Genomic DNA, 21,573 nt, shown 5'->3' on the forward strand with positions numbered 1-21,573 from the left:
GACAGTGACTAAAGCATCTGTCCCCTTCTCTGATGACGCTTTGTTTCTGGGAGGAGGCAGAGGCTGTGGCGGTGACCCAAGCATCTGCCGCCTTCTCTGATGATGCTTTGTTTCTGGGAGGAGGCACAGGCTGTGGCGGTGACCCAAGCATCTGCCCCCTTCTCTGATGACGCTTTGTTTCTGGGAGGAGGCACAGGCTGTGGCGGTGACCCAAGCATCTGCCGCCTTCTCTGATGATGCTTTGTTTCTGGGAGGAGGCACAGGCTGTGGCGGTGACCCAAGCATCTGCCCCCTTCTCTGATGACGCTTTGTTTCAGGGAGGAGGCAGAGGCTGTGGCGGTGACCCAAGCATCTGCCCCTTTCTCTGATGACGCTTTGTTTCAGGGAGGAGGCAGAGGCTGTGGCGGTGACCCAAGCATCTGCCCCTTTCTCTGATGACGCTTTGTTTCAGGGAGGAGGCAGAGGCTGTGGCGGTGACCCAAGCATCTGTCCCCTTCTCTGATGACGCTTTGTATCAAATGAAGCATCATCAAAAAGGAAATGGGAAAAAAATATAAAATCAGTTAGACAGTGTAGTTAGGGAATTTTTAATTTAAGCATATTAGAAATTAATTTAGATTACGGCACTAAATAGATAAGGATTTAGCTTAAAATTTCTTTCACCTTTGGACCCCCCCTTTATTACAATCATTCTGCATACGCAGAATGTGATATGATTGGCAACAGATGTATATTTTTAATGGGAACTTTACAGCAGATATATGCTGCCCGATCCACTGGCAGCAGATGTTTGGCTCTGAAACACTGACAAGAATGGCTGGTCCCTGGCAGCTTCTCCCACCCACTGTCAATGACTGACAGGTCTCTCCCTTTACTTGCATATAGGGGGAGATAGGTCATTCAAAGGGAACAGGTGGGAAGAATCTGCTGATCGTCGACCATTTTGACTAATCACATGGTGGCTATCAAAGTATGATCTTACTTGAAACACCGCAGCGTTGCAAAGTCAAACAAACCATCAGAAATCATACAGACAGTGCAATTGTTGAGAATATTCATTCATACAAGTATTCATTCCTTAATTTGGATTTCTAGATACCTGAACTACTCTGTTAAAATGGTGTGTGACATAGACCTGTAAGTTACAGTACCAAGAATAGTATAATTAAAGAATTTAGAAAAAGTGAACGTGTGTGTTTTGAAATACCAGGGCTGAATTTTGGTCAGTCAGGCCTTTGTAATGAGGGTGTGGGTGTCTAATAGATGCCTCTCCATTACTAACCCGTTAGCTTGATGCCAGCTGACAATTCACAGCTGACATCAACTCCAAAAGTATTACACCAATTGCCACCGCACCTGGGCAATCAGGAAGAGCCGGGTAAAGCACCAGAATTGGCTCATCTAATGGATGCACCACTTTTAGGGTGGCTACGGGCTGCTATTTTTAGGTTGGGAAGGTCCAAATAACTATGGGCCTTCCCAGCCTGGTAATACCAGAACCCAGCTGTCTGCTTTACCTTTGCTGGTTATTAAAAATAGAGATATCCCCACACCTTTGTTTTACATTTTTTATTTATAAATAACTAAAAAAAAAAATGATGTGGGATCCTCTCTACTTTTGGTAACCAGCTGGGGAGCAGCAGCTTGATTTTTCCACAGACTGATAATCAGCAAATGGACAGCGGGTTTCTGAAAATGGAAAAACCCTTTATTCTTTAGGATGCATGACAAAATGGTATTAGGAATTGTGTAGCTTCAGATTAAAACAACCAAGAAATTAATTTGGAGAAACAAGAAAGAACAAGCTGGGGAGCAGCAGCTTGATTTTTACACGAAGGACTGTTAAACTGCAAATGGACAGGGGGCTTCTGAAAATGGAAAACCCATTAATCTTTAGGATGACTGACAAAACTGTATTAGGAATTGTGTATCTTCAGAAAAAAACAAGAAAAAATAATGTGGAGAAACAAGAAAGAACGAGCTGGGGAGCAGCAGCTTGATTTTTACAAGGACTGTTAATCAGCAAATGGACAAAGGTTTCTGAAAATGGAAAAACTCTTTAATCTTTAGGATGCATGAGAAAATAGTATTAGGAATTGTGTAGCTTCAGATTAAAACAAGCAGGAAAATAATGTGGAGAAAGAAGAAAGAACAAGCTGGGGAGCAGCAGCTAGATTTACACAGGCTGATAATTAGCAAATGAATGCTGAAAATCATGGTTCCCATGTCAGAGAATGATCTGCTGGACACATGCATGCTATACAGGGACAGAATGATATGTAAGTGTTCAACAAGTGCTCATTTAGATATAGAAATGGAGACAAAACTAAGGCAGAGTTTTCATAAGGAGTCCCACCCTTAAACTTTATGGCATTTGGTGGGTGACCTTGTTAAAGCGGTAGACCCACAAGCAGTATTTATTATCCATCCAAATGATAGGTGGTAATTTGTACGATCAATGAGAGTTGGGACCCTATGATCTTTCGAGAATGGAGGTTCTGAGTCTCCTAGATGGGTTGGTAGTGAGGCGGTGTGGAAGCCACTCAATGCACAAGGGGTCACCATCACTCCTAAAGACCCAGAGGAGTATATGGAGCTGTGGTAACGCATGGCCTAACTCATACATCCACACATGGGGAACTTAGGGTCTTATTCTAATGGTTGGACTTCCCCCGCACCCTTAAACTTTATGGCATTAAGTGGGTGACCTTGTTAAAGGGGTTGACCCAGAAGCAGCATTTATTATCCATCCGAATGTTAGGTGGTAATTTGTACGATCAATGAGAGTTGAGACTCTCTGATCTTTCGAGAATTGAGGTTCTGAGTCTCCCAGTTGGGTTGGTAGTGACCTGCGTGAAAGCCACTCTATGCACTAGTGGTCGCCATCACTCCCAAAGACCCAGAGGAGTATATGTTGTGGTGGTAACACATGGTACCATCCCTACACAAACACATGGGGGACTCGGGATCTTATTCTAATGGTTGGACTCCCATTGATCATAAATTTATCATCTCCTATCATTTTTTAATACAGCAGCTTCTAAAATAAGTCTGAGGTACAGTTGATGCCACCACGTGGTCCTAATTTCCAAGTTCAGACATCGATGATTAAGTTCCGTCGCATTCATCAGTCTTTCATTTTGGTGGAAGATCAGTCTTGTGGACTTCTAAGAACACTCCATCCGTTCCTCAAACTCTTTAAGAAAAGTCAGCAGATCGCTGGTACTGTGCAGGGACAGAGAGTCAGAGATTTGCAGGTTGACCTCACTGCTGCGTAACGACGAGGCTCCGAAAGTGTAACTCATCTCATGTAACATTTGCATTGAGATTGGTGTGACCTGAAAAAATAAAAGGAACATTCAATGGACAAATTTTAGCAACATGCTTTAGGGAGTCAATTTAAAGGATATACAGTGGGAACGGAAAGTATTCAGACCCCTTTAAAGTTATCAACTCTTTATATCATTGCAGCCATTTGGTAAATTCAAAAAAGTTAATTTTTTTTCTCATTTAAGTACACCCATCCCATCCCCCATCTTGTCAGAAAAAAAAACAGAAATGTAGAATTTTTTTGCAAATTTATTAAACAAGAAAAATTGATATATCACATGGTCATAAGTATTCAGACCCTTTGCTCAGACACTCATATTTAAGTCACATGCTGTCCATTTCCTTGTGATCCTCCTTGAGATGGTTTTACTCCTTCATTGGAGTCCAGATGTGATTAATTACACTGATAGGACCTGATTTGGAAAGGCGCACACCTGTCTATATAAGACCTCACAGCTCACAGTGCATGTCACACCAAATGAGAATCATGAGGTCAAAGGAACTGCTCAAGGAGCTCAGAGACAGAATTGTGGTAAGGCACAGATCTGGCCAAGGTTACCAAAGAATTTCTGCAGTACTCAAGGTTCTTAAGAGCACAGTGGCCTCCATAATCCTTAAATGGAAGAAGTTTGGGACCACCAGAACCATCCAGCCAAACTGAGCAATCGTGGGAGAAGAGCCTTAGTGAGAGAGGTAAAGAAGAACCCCAAGATCACTGTGGCTGAGCTCCAGAGATGCAGTAGGGAGATGGGAGAAAGTTCCACAAAGTCACCCATCACTGCAGCCTCCACCAGTCGGGCCTTTATGGCAGAGTGGCCTGATGGAAGTGCAAGACATATGAAAGCCGCATAGAGTTTGCAAAAAAACAGATGAAGGACTCCAGACTATGAGAAATAAGATTCTCTTGTCTGATGAGATGAAGATAGAACTTTTTGGTGATAACGCTAAGCGGTATGTGTGGAGAAAACCAGGCACTGCTCATCACCTGCCCAATACAATCCCAACAGTGAATCATGGTGGTGGCAGCATCATGCTATGGGGGCAGGGACAGGACGACTGGTTGCAATTGAAGGAAAGATGAGTGCGGCCAAGTACAGAGATATCCTGGAAGAAAACCTCTTCCAGAGTGTTCTGGACCTCAGACTTGGCCGCAGGTTCAACTTCCAACAAGACAATGACCCAAAGCACACAGCTAAAATAACAAAGGAGTGGCTTCAGAACATTTGACCATTCTTGACCGGCCCAGCCAAAGGCCTGACCTAAACCCAATTGAGCATCAATGGAGAGACCTGAAAATGACTGTCCACCAATATTCATCATCCAACCTGACGGAACTGGAGAGGATCTGCAAGGAAGAATGGCCGAGGATCCCAAGAAGACTCATGGCTGTACTAGCTGAAAAGGGTGTTTCTACTAAATACTTAGCAAAGGGGCTGAATACTTATGACCATGTGATATTTCAGTTTTTCTTGTTTAATAAATTAACAAAAATTTCTACATTTCTGTTTTTTTCTGTCAAGATGGGGGATGGGGTGCAGAGTGCACATTAATAAGAAAAAATGAACTTTTTTGAATTTACCAAATGGCTGCAATGAAACAAAGAGTGAAAAATTTACAGGGGTGTGAATACTTTCCGTACCCACTGTACCCTGGCTTGTGTCTATTTTTTAGGTTCCTTTTATACATCTGAAATTAAAAAATGAAGGAAACATAAAAAAAATTGTAATGAAAAATTGACCGTTTTGTGTACTCAGCTTTTTTGCTGAAATTTGTGTCTTTATGGTTATAGACTGTGTTTCTAGTAAATGTATATTATCGAGATGTTTGGAGCAGCATTACATCCATGTAAGTGCTCACTCACTCTACTTGTTCTTCCTTTGGCATGTGGTGTCGCACTTTTGTTGTGGGCAATGTGATTATTTGATATTCAAGGACTTGTGCTGTCCATCCAGAAGAAGCTTGGAAGTTAATTTCTGAACATGGTTTTCTCATACACCCTCTTCTGTGAACCTTAGCTCCTTGCCCCAGTTGCCGGTTATAGCTTATGCCTGACCTTGGTTCTGTTCCTATACCTCTGATGCAATGATCCTGTGTGTTATCCAACTGCTGACCTCAGATTGCTTTGATCTTTGCTTTTCTAACCTTTTTGGCTTGACCTGAGTTTTATAACTCTACTGTCATGGGTGTGTCACACTTGACAGACAGTTCTGTGGTCTCCGGCTGTAGAAGGTCCCAGTGTTTGGCTACACAAACTGTTCCCTGACATTCTCTTCTTCTCTGCTTGGGGTTCATCCCTCTCCTTTTAGGACCCTGCAGATATCCTTACCTATAAGGTACTAATCATCATCATCTCTACCCCTTGTGTCTTTAAATACCCATATTTCCTATTGGTGTTTGCTGGTGGTAGAGTTAAATTCCTATCACTAACCATTGTTTCCTTAAATACCCACATTTCCCCGTGGTGTTTGCTGGTGATAGAGTTAACCCCTTAACGACCCTTGACGTACTGGGTACGTCATGGATCGTGTGCCGGTAAGCCCCGATCCGCGCACATATCAGCTGTTATCAACAGCTGACATGTGTGCCTGCTAGCCGCGGGTGGAATCGCTTCCACCCGCGGCCATTAACCCCTTACATTTCGCTGCCAAAATCTTGGCAGCGATATGTATATGGGCGCCGCCATGACAGTCACATACCCCGCCCCCACCGGAAGTCATGTGACATGATCACGTGACTTTCGGCGGTTGCCATGGTAGCACAGGGTCATGTGATGACGCCTGTAGCTAACATGACTCACTTCCTCTCAATGCCGGAATACAGCCAGCATTGAAAGTGAAGCAGCAAATCTGCAGTTCTCAGCTCTGTAGCTGAGATCTGCAGATAGTGCAGAGCGATCGGATTGCTGATCGCTATAGCCCCCTAGGGGGACTAGTAAAATAAAAAAAAAAAAAGGAAAAAAATAGTTTTAAAAAATTAAAAAAAAATAAAAAAACCTAAAAGTTCAAATCACCCCCCTTTCACCCCATTGAAAATTAAAGGGTTAAAAAAATAAAAAAATACACACATATTTGGTATCGCCACGTTCAGAAATGCCCGATCTATCAAAATATAAAATCAATGAATCTGATCAGTAAACGGCGTAGCGGCAAAAAAAATCCAAACGCCAAAGTTACGTTTTTTGGTCGCCGCAAATTTTGCGCAAAATGCAATAACAGGCGATCAAAACGTAGCATCTGTGCAAAAATGGTACCGTTAAGAACATCAGGTTGAGACGCAAAAAATAAGCCGTCACTGAGCCTCAGATCCTGAAAAATGAGAACGCTACGGGTTTTGGAAAATGGCGCAAAACGTGCGCCACGTTTTTTGGACAAGCTTGTGAATTTTTTTAACCCCTTAGATACAAGTAAACCTATACATGTTTGGTGTCTACAAACTCGCACCGACCTGAGGCATCACATAGATACCTCAGTTTTACCATATAGTGAACACTGTGAATAAAATATCCCAAAAACTATTGTACGATCCCACTTTTTTTGCAATTTTTCCGCACTTGGAATTTTTTTGCCGTTTTCCAGTACACTATATGGTAAAACTTATGGTTTCATTTAAAAGTACAACTCGTCCTGCAAAAAACAAGCCCTCATATGGCAAGATTGATGGAAAAATAAAAAAGTTACGCCTCTCGGAAGAAGGGGAGCAAAAAACAAAAACGCAAAAATGGAAAGTGCCCGGGGGCTGAAGGGGTTAAATTCCTTTACAGGCCTTGGATGCAAGCAGTCGGCTTGTATTCATCTGAAGAAACATTGTCGTTTGTTGCCGTTTCTTTTCCTGAGTCTTCTTGGAGACAAGTTATTCAATTCTCCCTGTGTGTGCTCTCTGTGTCTTCTTTAGAGCTTAGTGGGGTTGACTAAGCGCTCATCCTATCCGTTCCTTACCTAGGGCCCAGTTCCAAGGTCAGCCAGGGCCTGGTATCTGGCTCGGCGAATAGGTGTGGAACCTATCTATGGTGGACATGGGAGCCAGGGGAAGATTTAGTCAGGGGTCACCATCTTCCCCTTCCCTAAACACAGGGCTTCCATTTTGTCACCGTACATGTGGTACTTCCCCATACCTATCGTGACACCTACTCTCGCTGCCATTGTGTGGATCCAACCCAGAGGGCCCTGAATAAATCCATATCCCTTGACAGGAGCTAAAGTGGAAAGGCCATGGTTCCTCTGAGACCAGTTAGATGGACAGCCTATCTGTGGAAGCTCTAATAGGCTACCACAAACAGCTATTTGAAAAGCACGTAGATGTTAGTGTTATAAGCAGGGTCTCCAACCCCTGTCTTAGAGCTGCGTTCACTGAAGAGGTGGTCACACATGCACAGCTATCTTTATTGACTTTCAGAAGAGTTCTGAACTCCCTCAAAAGTCAAAGGAGAGATCTGGACATGTGAAGGCACCTCGCCAAAGACAGTAGGCATGAGACAAGAGATGGTGCCCCTGTTCTTGAGGTAGGTATGGTTCCTAAAGGGTGTAAAATTGTGAGGGTAACAACACATAGCTCAAACTATGTTCAAATCAAGTAAAAAGAAAATGGGGGACATTCCCTTTACATGAAGGTGGTTCTCCAGTTGTAGACTAAGGGGCACTTTGCACACTGCGACATCGCAGGTACGATGGCGGTGGGGTCAAATTGAAAATGACGCACTTCCGGCATCGCATGCGACATCGCAGTGTGTAAAGGCTGGATGATACGATTAACGAGCGCAAAAGCGTCGTAATCGTATCATCGGTACAGCGTCGGCGTAATCCATAATTACGCTGACGCAATGGTCCGATGTTGTTCCTCGCTCCTGCGGCAGCACACATCGCTGTGTGTGAAGTCGCAGGAGCGAGGAACGTCTCCTACCGGCCTCACTGCGGCTTCCGTAGGATATGCGGAAGGAAGGAGGTGGGCAGGATGTTTACATCCTGCTCATCTCCGCCCCTCCGCTCTGATTGGCCGCCTGCCGTGTGACGTCGCAGTGACGCCGCACGACCCGCCCCCTTAACAAGGAGGCGGGTCGCCAGCCACAGGGACGTCGCACGGCAGGTGAGTGTGTGTGTGAAGCTGGCGTAGCGATAACTTTCGCTACGCCAGCTATCACCACATATCGCTGCTGCGACGGGGGCGGGCACTATCGCACTCGGCATCGCAGCATCGGCCTGCGATGTCGTAGTGTGCAAAGCCCGCCTTAGTATAGGTCATCAATATTGAATTGGTGGTGATCCCCACTCAAGAGCATAGGAGCCAATGTGTACTGTTCAGCAGTGGCTGCTCTGTTCAATGTTTAGATCCTGCCACCTCCGGCATTAGCAGCAGCTGATTGGTAGGGGTGTCGGATAGGGAAAGCTTGATTATTATTATATGACCAGGGACCCACTTTAAAGAAAGGGTATGTGTCACAGGTGACAGACAGTCATGTGGTATCAGGCCATAGAAGGTCACAGTGTTTGACTGCGAAGTATGCTCCCTGACTTTACATTGTTCCTGCTGTCAGTATTCATTGGTATAGGTAGCTTTCCTGCTGGATGAATCTCTTGCCCTTTTGGACCCAGCAGGAGCTCGCCTTCCACCCAGCTGCTGATCATCAGTATTCTCTTGGTGCTTATATACCCCTCCCTTCCTTTGGACTCGTGCTGGTGATAGTCTTCTGCTTATTCAAGCTCTGGTTGCAAGCAGGTGGCTTGTACTCCTCTGTGGTATCATTGCAGAAAGCTTTGATGAACTTCTACCTGTAGATAAGTAGTTCATGCATTTTCTCCCTGTTTGTCCTGCTTGTGTCATCTATAGTGTTTAGTGGGGTTGACGAAGAGCTCATCTCACCCATTCCCTATTTATGGTCCAGCAGTAGGGATACCTAGGGTCAGGTATCCGGCTTGGCGCATAGGTGAGGAACCTATCTAGGGTGGTGAGGGACCCCAGGGACCAGCAGCAGGGATATCTAGGGTCAGGTATCCGGCTCGGCGCATAGGTGAGGATCCTATCTAAGGTGGTGAGGGACACCAGGGACCAGCAGCAGGGATACCTAGGGTCAGGTATCCGGCTCGGTGCATAGGTGAGGAACCTATCTAGGGTGGTGTGGACCCCAGGGACCAGCAGTAGATTTGGTCAGGGGTCACCATCTTCCCTGTCCCTAGACATAGGGTTTCCCTTCCCTTTCGCTTTGTGCTTGGTACTTGCCCATACCTAGCGTGACAGTATGGCAAATGTGTAGACTTTTCACATAGGAAACTCACTTGCACCATAATGAACTTCTTTTTCCATGATTTTTCATCCGGCCACAGCTCCCCTAAACAGATCCAAATAGAGTATTGAGGAGAGTCCTTCCTCTTTTGTTCTATAAATTCAATTAGTTCTGAAAAAAAAAGAAAAAGATAATCATAGTAGAAAACTAATTTAGTAAAATAAGAATAAAACTGCTTCAAATGGAGCAGACACTAGGACAAAAGTGACCAGCTGTTCCCCTGATTATTCCCTCACTTTTTTATTTTAAATCCACCATACAGTTCCACAAATATTTTCCTTTTTATTTAGAGATTTTTATGGTATGTTTAAAGAGGGCGTGGCTTGTAGGATCCTCGGGGGCGTGTCTTTAGGCTGCTCTGCAACACCCACTTGGCAAAGACTATAAAAATGATCACCAAATAATCCATATCTTTGGAACTACTGTATATGACGGATTTTTCTAAAAAGGTGTGGAGCAGTAACAAAATAAGATAAACTGTCCACATTTGATTTGGTAACAGATCCCCTTTTAAAGAGATTTCCAAACATTTGGGGACAGTTGACTATCATTGCTATTCCACTGAGGTTGATACTTGTGGCTTACATAAGGCAGGATGGTCAGGAGTCCCAAAATGTTGGGGTGACAACCATTCTATGAACTGTAATGGTGATCATACTCATTGTCAACCAATTTTCCCATATTTGATACAACTAAAAAGTGTGCATGTTAATTTAAAAAGGACCTCTTCCTAGGTTAAAAGTGGCCATTTTTGTCTTACTTTATTCTTGTTATTTCTCTGCGTATTCCAGTTTGGTTTTTTTAGCTAAATTCTCCATACATTTCTAGAGATATGAGTATTTTAATGTAGTTCTAATAATTGTGGTCTTTAGTAAGGGAATGTGGCTAACGGGATCCTCGGGGGCGTGTCTTTAGGCTGTTCCGCATAATTACCATGGGAACCACACCCTGAGAACAGACCATTAAAATTTGCACTAAATAAAAGGTTCATATCACTAGAAAGACATGGTGGATTAAAATAAAAAAAAATGTGAGCGAAATACACTCCCACTATGCCTTTTGAACTCCAAATTAATAAGATTTGTTTTACGAGCGCTCGGAAAATCAATACAGCACACACTCTTAGTATGGTATACTCGAAGAATTGTCCTTTATAGAAACATGTAGTGGATTAAAATCAAAAAAATTGTGAGCAAAATACACTCCTTGTATGCTTCTTGAACTCCAAATTAATAAGATTTGTTCTATGAGTGCTCAGGAAATCTTTACAGCAAACACTCTTAGTATGATGTACTCAAAGAATTCTCATTAATAGAAAAATATGGTGGATTCAAATAAAATAAAATGTTAGCGAAATACACTCCTTCTATGCCTTTTGAACTCCAAATTATTAAGATTTGTTTAATGAGTGCTCAGGAAATCAATAAAGCGCAAACTTTTAGTATGATGTACTCAAAAAATTTTCCTTTATAGAAACATATAGTAGATTGAAATAAAAGGAAATGTGAGCAAAATACACTCCTTCTATGCCTCTTGAACTCCAAATTGATAACATTTGTTTTACGAGAGCTCAGGAAATCAATACAGCACACATACTTAGTAAGGTGTACTTAAAGAATTCTCCTTTATAGAAACATATGGTGGAGTAAAATAAAAAAAATGTGAGCGAAATATACTCCTTCCATGCCTTTTGAACTCCAAATTAATAAGATTTGTTTTACGAGCGCTCGGGAAACCAATACAGCACACACTCTTAGTATGATGTACTCAAAGAATTCTCCTTTAGAGAAACATGGTGAATTAATATAAAAGAAAATGTGAGCGAAAGAAGGGAATTTTGTTTACTTACCGTAAATTCCTTTTCTTCTAGCTCCAATTGGGAGACCCAGACAATTGGGGTGTATAGCTACTGCCTCCGGAGGCCACACAAAGCATTACACTTAAAAGTGTAAGGCCCCTCCCCTTCTGCCTATACACCCCCCGTGGGATCACGGGTTCCTCAGTTTTAGTGCCAAAGCAAGAAGGAGGAAAGCCAATAACTGGTTTAAGAACAAATTCAATCCGAAGGAACATCGGAGAACCGAAACCATTCAACATGAACAACATGTGTACCCGAAAAAACAAAAATCCCTAAGCAAACAGGGCGGGTGCTGGGTCTCCCAATTGGAGCTAGAAGAAAAGGAATTTACGGTAAGTAAACAAAATTCCCTTCTTCTTTGTCGCTCCATTGGGAGACCCAGACAATTGGGACGTCCAAAAGCAGTCCCTGGGTGGGTATAATAACCCCTCGTGATAGGACCGTAAAAACAGCCCTACCCTACAGGTGGGCCGTCGCCGCCTGAAGGACTTGTCTACCTAGGCTGGCGTCCGCCGAAGCGTAGGTATGCACTTGATAGTGTTTGGTAAAAGTGTGCAAACTCGACCAGGTAGCCGCCTGGCACACCTGCTGAGCCGTAGCCTGGTGTCGTAATGCCCAGGACGCACCCACGGCTCTGGTAGAATGGGCCTTCAGCCCTGAGGGAACCGGAAGCCCAGCAGAACGGTAGGCTTCAAGAATTGGTTCCTTGATCCACCGAGCCAGGGTGGATTTGGAAGCTTGCGACCCTTTGCGCTGACCAGCGACAAGGACAAAGAGTGCATCCGAGCGGCGCAGGGGCGCCGTGCGGGAAATGTAGATCCTGAGCGCTCTCACGAGATCCAACAAATGCAAATCCTTTTCACATTGATGAACTGGATGAGGGCACAAGGAAGGCAAGGAGATATCCTGATTAAGATGAAACGGGGATACCACCTTAGGGAGAAACTCCGGAATAGGGCGCAAAACCACCTTGTCCTGGTGAATCACCAGGAAGGGAGATTTGCATGACAGCGCTGCTAGCTCGGACACTCTCCGGAGAGACGTGACCGCTACTAGAAAGGCCACTTTCTGTGAAAGGCGAGAAAGGGAAACATCCCTCATAGGCTCGAAAGGCGGCTTCTGAAGAACAATTAGAACCCTGTTCAGATCCCAGGGCTCTAACGGCCGCTTGTAAGGAGGGACGATATGACAGACCCCTTGCAGGAACGTGCGTACCTGAGGAAGTCGTGCTAGGCGCTTCTGAAAAAATACAGATAGCGCTGAGACTTGCCCCTTGAGGGAGCTGAGCGACAAACCTTTTTCCAACCCGGATTGCAGGAAGGAAAGAAAAGTAGGCAATCTAAATGGCCAGGGAGAGACTCCCTGAGCAGAGCACCAAGACAAGAATATTTTCCACGTCCTGTGGTATATCTTGGCGGAGGTAGGTTTTCTGGCCTGTCTCATGGTGGCAATGACCTCTTGAGACAATCCTGAACCCGCTAGGATCCAGGACTCAATGGCCACACAGTCAGGTTCAGGGCCGCAGAATTCTGATGGAAAAACGGCCCTTGAGACAGCAAGTCTGGTCGGTCTGGTAGTGCCCACGGTTGGCCTACCGCGAGGTGCCACAGATCCGGGTACCACGACCTCCTTGGCCAGTCTGGAGCGACGAGGATGGCGCGGCGGCAGTCGGACCTGATCTTGCGCAGCACTCTGGGCAACAGAGCCAGAGGTGGAAACACATAAGGAAGCCGGAACTGCGACCAATCTTGAACTAAGGCGTCTGCCGCCAGAGCTCGGTGATCGTGAGACCGTGCCATGAAAACTGGGACCTTGTTGTTGTGCCGAGACACCATTAGGTCGACGTCCGGCATCCCCCAGCGGCGACAGATCTCTTGAAACACGTCCGGGTGAAGAGACCATTCCCCTGCGTCCATACCCTGGCGACTGAGGAAGTCTGCTTCCCAGTTGTCCACACCTGGGATGTGAACTGCGGATATGGTGGAAGCCGTGTCTTCCACCCACGTCAGAATCCGCCGGACTTCCTGGAAGGCTTGCCGACTGCGAGTTCCTCCTTGGTGGTTGATGTATGCCACCGCTGTGGAGTTGTCCGACTGAATACGGATCTGCTTGCCTTCCAGCCACTGCTGGAAGGCTTGTAGGGCAAGATACACTGCTCTGATCTCCAGAACGTTGATCTGAAGAGTGGACTCTTGCTGAGTCCACGTACCTTGAGCCCTGTGGTGGAGAAAGACTGCTCCCCACCCTGACAGACTCGCATCTGTCGTCACTACCGCCCAGGATGGGGGTAGGAAGGATTTCCCTTTCGACAATGAGGTGGGAAGCAGCCACCATCGAAGAGAATCCTTGGCCGCCTGAGAGAGAGAGACGTTGCTGTCGAGGGACTTCGACCTCCCGTCCCATTGGCGGAGAATGTCCCATTGTAGTGGACGCAGATGAAACTGCGCGAAAGGGACTGCCTCTATTGCTGCCACCATCTTCCCTAGGAAGTGCATGAGGCGTCTCAAGGGGTGTGACTGACCTTGAAGGAGAGATTGCACCCCTGTCTGCAATGAACGCTGTTTGACAAGCGGAAGCTTCACTATCGCTGAGAGAGTATGAAACTCCATGCCAAGATATGTTATCGACTGGGTCGGGGTTAGATTCGACTTGGAAAAGTTGATGATCCACCCGAAACCCTGGAGGGTCTCCAGCGCCACGTTCAGGCTGTGTTGGCATGCCTCTTGAGAAGGCGCCTTGACCAGCAGATCGTCTAAGTAAGGGATCATGGAGTGTCTCTGAGAGTGTAGGACTGCAACTACAGCTGCCATGACTTTGGTGAAGACCCGTGGGGCTGTCGCCAGACCAAAAGGCAGGGCTACGAACTGAAGGTGTTCGTCTCCTATAACGAAGCGTAGAAAACGCTGATGCTCTGGAGCAATCGGTACGTGGAGATAAGCATCCTTGATGTCTATCGATGCTAGGAAATCTCCTTGAGACATTGCGGCGATGACGGATCGGAGGGATTCCATCCGGAACCGTCTGGTTCTCACGTGGTTGTTGAGAAGTTTTAGGTCCAGAACGGGACGGAAAGACCCGTCCTTTTTTGGTACCACAAACAAATTGGAGTAAAAACCGTGACCTTGCTCTTGAAGAGGAACAGGGATCACCACTCCTTCCGCCTTTAGAGTGCACACCGCCTGCAGGAGAGCATCGGCTCGGTCGGGAGGCGGAGACGTTCTGAAGAATCGAGTTGGAGGACGAGAACTGAACTCTATCCTGTACCCGTGAGACAGAATGTCTCGCACCCAACGGTCTTGGACCTGTGGCAGCCAAATGTCGCCAAAGCGGGAGAGCCTGCCACCGACCGAGGATGCGGAGGGAGGAGGCCGGAAGTCATGAGGAAGCCGCCTTGGTAGCGGGTCTTCCGGCTGTCTTTTTTTGGGCGTGACTGAGCCCGCCAAGAATCTGAACTCCTCTGATCCTTTTGAGTCCTTTTGGACGAGGAGAATTGGGACCTGCCCGAACCTCGAAAGGACCGAAACCCCGACTGTCCCCTCCTCTGTTGGGGTTTGTTTTGTCTGGGCTGAGGTAAGGATGAATCCTTACCCTTGGACTGTTTAATGATTTCCTCCAAGCGCTCACCAAACAGCCGGTCACCAGAAAATGGCAAACTGGTTAAACATTTTTTGGAAGCAGAATCTGCTTTCCATTCCCTTAACCACAAGGCTCTGCGTAAAACCACGGAGTTGGCAGATGCCACTGCCGTACGGCTCGTAGAGTCCAGGACAGCATTAATCGCGTAAGACGCAAATGCAGACATTTGAGAGGTTAAGGATGCCACCTGCGGAACAGATGTACGTGTGACCGTGTCAATCTGTGCAAGACCAGCTGAAATAGCTTGGAGTGCCCATACGGCTGCGAATGCAGGAGCAAACGACGCGCCGATAGCTTCATAGATGGATTTCAACCAGAGCTCCATCTGTCTGTCAGTGGCATCTTTAAGTGCAGCCCCATCCTCCACTGCAACTATGGATCTAGCCGCAAGCCTGGAGATAGGGGGATCCACCTTGGGACACTGGGTCCAGCTCTTGACCACGTCAGGAGGAAAGGGATAACGTGTATCCTTAAACCGTTTGGAGAAACGCTTATCTGGATAAGCGTGGTGTTTCTGGACTGACTCTCTAAAGTCAGAATGGTCCAGAAAAGTACTTAATTTACGCTTGGGATATCTGAAATGGAATTTCTCCTGCTGTGAAGCTGACTCCTCCACTTGAGGAGCTGGGGGAGAAATATCCAACATTTTATTGATGGACGCGATAAGATCGTTCACTATGGCGTCACCATCAGGAGTATCCAGATTGAGAGCGGTCTCAGGATCAGAATCCTGATCAGCTACCTCCGGCTCATCACACAGAGAATCCTCCTGCTGAGAGCCTGACCAGTGTGATGATGTAGAGGGCCGCTCATAGCGAGCTCTCTTAGGCTGTCTGGGACTGTCGTCCGTGTCAGAGCCATCACCCTGGGATGCGTGGGACACCCCCGGAGCCCGGAGCTGTTCCAACTGAGGGGGGCCAGGGAGCAATGAATCAACAGTGCCCATGGTCTGAGTTACTGGTCTAGACTGCAAAGTTTCTAGAATCTGAGACATAGTCACAGATAATCTATCCGCAAAAATTGCAAACTCTGTCCCCGTCACCTGGACAGTATTCACAGGTGGATCTCTCTGGGTCACCTCCAGCAGAGGCCCTGGCCGAGCAGGGAGCACAGGGACCGAACACTGCACACAATGGGGGTCAGTGGAACCTGCCGGTAGAACAGCCTCACAAGCGGTGCAAGCAGCATAAAAAGCCTGTGCCTTGGCACCCCTGTTTTTTGCGGACGACATGCTGTATTCTCCACAGAGCAATCCAGGAGGGTATATAGCCAAGAATCACCAGCGACCGTTTAGTGCAATGTATAGCATGCAAGCATAAAAATACAAATGAACACTTTCACTAGTGGGGTCAGCACCGGAGGGTGCCGCTTACCGCCCGCTAAAAGCGGGTGTGTAGTCGCCAGAATCCCGTGCCTGGGTCTCCCAGAACTTGTCTCCCCTTTCCAGCTCAGCCTGCACACAGGAATGGCTGCCGGCGTTCTGTGAAGAGGGGCGGACCGTGGGCGTGCCTCAGACAAAGTGCGGGAAACTGGCTTCCCACTGTGCTCAATGTGAGGGCTGGAGTATGTAAAGCAGATTCCAGCCCTCGGCGCTGACTTTCTGTATAGCGTCCCGCCCTTCCCCTGACTGGCAGGCCTGGGGGCGGGAACGAAACGGAACTAGGCCGCAAAAGCCGGGGACTCTAGTAAAAAGCGCGGCCGACAAATATGCACGGCCAGCGCGGAAGTCCCCGGCGCACCACAAGTCCCAGCCGCGTCGCAGTAAAAACTGTCAGCAGGGGCCGGCGCTGCAGTTCCCCACACACTAACTCCCTGAGCAAACTGTGGAAGTGTGGCACAAGCGCAGCAGCGCTATTGTCCCCGGCGCACTAACACACCCAGCAATGCTGCAGTGTGTGCGCGGTCTGTACGGGGACACAGAGTACCTTGGCGTAGCAGGGCCCTGTCCCTGACGATACTCCGCTCCATATCCAGCAGATTCCCCAGGGGCTGTGGACGGAGCACGGTCTCTGTGCCTGGAGACCGGTAAATCCCACTTCACCCAGAGCCCAAAGGGGGATGGGGAAGGATGCAGCATGTGGGCTCCAGCCTCTGTACCCGCAATGGGTACCTCAACCTTAACAAACACCGCCGACACAAAGTGGGGTGAGAAGGGAGCATGCTGGGGGCCCAAGTATGGGCTCTCTTTTCTTCCATCCGACATAGTCAGCAGCTGCTGCTGACTAAAACAGTGGAGCTATGCGTGGATGTCTGACCTCCTTCGCACAAAGCTTGAAAACTGAGGAACCCGTGATCCCACGGGGGGTGTATAGGCAGAAGGGGAGGGGCCTTACACTTTTAAGTGTAATGCTTTGTGTGGCCTCCGGAGGCAGTAGCTATACACCCCAATTGTCTGGGTCTCCCAATGGAGCGACAAAGAAATATACTCCTTCCATGCCTTTTGAACTCCAAATTAATAAGATTTGTTTTACGAGCGCTCGGGAAATCAATACAGCACACAATCTCCTTTATATAAGTATATGATGGATTAAAATAAATCCAAAGAAGGAAAAAATCAAGGGCAAGAATTTGCCACTTTTGACCTGATAACACCATGATTAAGAGTATTAATTATTACTATAAAACAGGACCTGTATCTATGTTTCCAACAAATGAAAGTAATTTCGACCAGTCAAACCCAATTGTTTTCATCAGTATTCATGAAAAAGATTTAGACCGTACCTTTCACAAATTGTTGGAAGTTATACAGAACACTATACTCTGTTTTGCTTATAGGATTGGATTGAGTTGTGGTTGGCTCTTCTGTCATTGCCCAGAAGCTCCTGCACTTTCCCAGCCTTTTGGCACATATCGACCCATTTTGCACTTCCACTATTGTGCCCGTTTTTAGGTTGTCTATAATTTTAGTTATTTCAGCAGCTACTTTTTGGTCCCGTATCGCGGTTGGAGGCGGCAACGTCACTTCCTCTAAATAACATTCTGGATTTGGGTGTTTATTTGAAGTTATGTGGAAGCCATTTGGGTTCTTCACCAAGGTATTCTTCACCAGAGTGCCACGATAAAAAATCTTGACCTCAAATTGTGTTTCTATAAAAAAAATAAATAAAAATCAGTTATTAAAATAAAACCCAATGTCATGTGCATCCCTTTACTATCGAGGCTGGCGCTACTTATTGTCACGTCCTCACCAGAGTCCACTTCTGCTTCGGTCACCAGGCACCACCTTATTCCCCCCATGGGCTTTGCTGGTGATAGGAGAGGAGTCGTTGCCAGTGGCTCTGGTGGGCGCAAACTCCGCTCATCCACTAAACTGGGTTTCCCTGGGACCTGCTGTACCACTGGCTGACTGTAGGTGGCGTGTGTCTTCCAGCTGAAGTTACCCCAGTTCTGCTATAGCCACTGTGAAGACAGCACACCCTCCTTATTCCCCCTCCTGCCTGCTGGTCACTACCAGATATAGTTTTGTATTCCTGGTAGTGTCTGGTTCCTGTTCTGACTATTGATCACTGTGTTTTGACCTCTGCCTGATTTCCTGACTACTCTCCTGCCTGCTCTTTTTGTACCTCGCCGCCATCTCCAGTTTTGACCTGTCCCTGATTTCCTGACTACCCCCCTGCTTGCTCTTTTTGTACTTCGCCGCCATCTCCGGTTTTGACCTCTGCCTGATTTCCTGACTACCCCCCTACCTGCTCTTTTTGTACCTCGCTGCCATCTCCAGTTTTGACCTGTGCCTGATTTCCTGACTACCCCCCTACCTGCTCTTTTTGTACCTCGCCGCCATCTCCAGTTTTGACCTGTCCCTGATTTCCTGACTACCCCCCTGCTTGCTCTTTTTGTACTTCGCCGCCATCTCCGGTTTTGACCTCTGCCTGATTTCCTGACTACCCCCCTACCTGCTCTTTTTGTACCTCGCTGCCATCTCCAGTTTTGACCTGTGCCTGATTTCCTGACTACCCCCCTGCCTGCTCTTTTTGTACTTCGCCGCCATCTCCGGTTTTGACCTCTGCCTGATTTCCTGACTACGCTCCTGCCTGCCGATTTTGTCCCTTTTTTGGGCCTCCTGCCTGACGACCACTCTTTCCTGGATTGCAGCCTTCCACAGGCAGCGGTCTCCTGGACCCTGTGTAATTCCAGATCCCTGTACAGGGTTTAAAGGGTTTCAGGGTTCTTGAGATCCTGCCGACTTGGTGGCTAGCCCTAGTCATCCTAAGTTGGTGGTCAAGGGCAGACGTTACATTTGTCTTAGACAACGGGGGCCCACGTCAAGTTACTTCTGTCCTGAGAATGTGCAAAGGGATTTCCCCTTTTCAGGCAAATTCCAGGTGGAATCCACTTAAGAAAGATGTCATGTGCATGTACCCTTAGGCTATGTGTACACTGAGTTTTGGTTGGGGGGAGATTTGGAGATTTTACAGAAGAAATTGAATAGTAACTCTCCAAATCCTCCTCAAAAACTTGGAAGTTTATGGTTGGTTCCTGGTCTTTTTGCTGAGACTTTGGAGCTGATATTCTTCGTTTTTGAGTAGTTTTTCAGTTTTGAGAAGGATTTGGAGAGTTTCCACTCAGTTTTTGCTCCAATAACTCCTCAAGTTCTATGTGCATGTAGCCACTGAGCAGATCCTCCAAATTTTTGAGGCACAGTGTGAAGACATGCTAAAGGTCCCTTTAAGGGGGACCTTTCACCAGGTTTTTCCCTTATACCTGAAGCAACCAGGAGTAAGCCCCTATATATAGTGTTCTATAATGCTGTATATAAGAGCCCAGGCCGGTCTGTGGAACGTAAAAAACACCTTTATAATACTCACCTAGAGGGCGGTCTGGTCCAATGGGCATCACTGCTTCGGGTCTGGCACCTCCTCTACCCTGTGCAGTCGCTGTCCTCCTTCCCAGCTCTGTGTGGATGACGCGTCCTACGTCATTCACACAGAGGTCTCCATTGCTCTCCTGCGCATGCGCATTACTCTCTTCCCTGCTGAGGGCGGATCAAAGTACTGTAGTGCGCATGCGCAGGTGGTCTTTGTTCATACTAAGCACTTCAAGAGACCATATTTAAATCAATATAACAATCTTTATTCACATGATTTAAAAACACAAACACTAGACAATTATGACAATTTAAAAGAATCAACAAAACAGGGTGTAAGGTAGAGGGTCCACCATAATTCATAAAATTATAGTATCACAGAATATTTAGTGAAATTCTCATGTATATTTCTAAATGTCACAAAGCACTTAAATTCATAATAGAGCTTTGTATAATCTATTCATGTAAAAATATGATCTAAATGACCTCTTATTCCTTGATATTCCGGATGTTTATTTCATCATTGCAATAGACATAACCAACAAGAAGATACATTATATATTTCTACTTTAGTGCCGCAGAATATTAAATTCATATCAGAAATTCTGACAATCTCAAGCACTTATATTCCTATGTGCCATGTAATAACCTGTATACTCCTTAATTTTGGACATTTGAAAGTTAGAATCTATACTGCATTAGTATCGCAGTATATTATAGCAAGAGATGACATTTGCTGAAATCTATTGGATAACGATAAAGAATAGAAATCCTACCCATTCCCATGAAAGGAATTAGGAGCAACCTCTCAAGCAGGGAATAAACCAGACAGTCATTTCGATCAATATTAAAGATACTTTACCTGGGCGGACCCTCCCCACACCACTCCAACGATCGTTTCAACGTATCTTCGTCAGGGAGTGATGTGAAGAGGTAATGGGCAGCCCTATATACTTCCCTCACAGCTGCTGTAAATCTATGTAACGAGCGCTCCACTTACCGGGCGCTGCCAGCGTTAGTGCGGAGGCCCCCTCCCCCAACCACGAGGTACAGGCACGTCAGAACAGGCGACAACGTCGCCCGCGATGACGCGACCACACCACGAGGCGGGGGGAATGGGAGCACGCATGCGCGCCGCAGCGTCAGCGCTCGTGATGCTGTGTCTAGAGGGAAAGTCGCCATCTTAGTGTATATCAGGGCTTCAACATGGCTATCGCCTATGACATAATTCATTAATCTGTACACCCATACATTTATGGTCGCAAAACCTCGTATAATTACAGATTTATCATCCGATTCATAGAATGGCATGTATACGCCTATGTAAAGAAATGCCATGTATATACATAATCAGTCTATTACGGTGAAATTATATTTCTCACCATTCATCTGTCATTATACATTATGGGCGCCCCAGATACCCAAAAAAACCCCTTTACATTAAAAATCAAGTAGGTGGTGTAATATAATTGCAATTATGAGGGAGAATCTTCTTCAAATAGCAAATCTTTATTAATCACAAAAGTGAGAAAAACTCTTATAATATGGAGTTGCTACGAAACTCCACAACCGGCTCACAAGTGACATAACAGTTTCTCATAGGATCCAAAATTGTTACTTATCAGCTCTACCTCCACCCTGGTCATAACAGACCCTACTATAGCAAATGAT

General features: G+C 46.3%; 1 protein-coding gene across 1 annotated transcript in view; it reads right to left on the reverse strand.

The window, feature by feature from the left end:
* Window positions 1-1,686: 1,686 nt before the first annotated feature.
* The window catches only part of LOC142256037 (interferon regulatory factor 3-like), a 43,113-nt gene continuing 23,226 nt past the window's right edge, over window positions 1,687-21,573 (reverse strand). The window contains exons 8-10 of the mRNA XM_075327533.1: window positions 17,820-18,185; window positions 9,597-9,715; window positions 1,687-3,338 (exon numbers count right to left, since the gene is read on the reverse strand). Coding sequence (XP_075183648.1) covers window positions 3,168-3,338; window positions 9,597-9,715; window positions 17,820-18,185 — 656 coding nt within the window. The 3' untranslated portion in view covers window positions 1,687-3,167. The remainder of the gene's footprint in view (window positions 3,339-9,596; window positions 9,716-17,819; window positions 18,186-21,573) is intronic.

The sequence above is a fragment of the Anomaloglossus baeobatrachus genome, chromosome 11, assembly GCF_048569485.1.
Source record: "Anomaloglossus baeobatrachus isolate aAnoBae1 chromosome 11, aAnoBae1.hap1, whole genome shotgun sequence".
NCBI lineage: Eukaryota > Metazoa > Chordata > Amphibia > Anura > Aromobatidae > Anomaloglossus > Anomaloglossus baeobatrachus.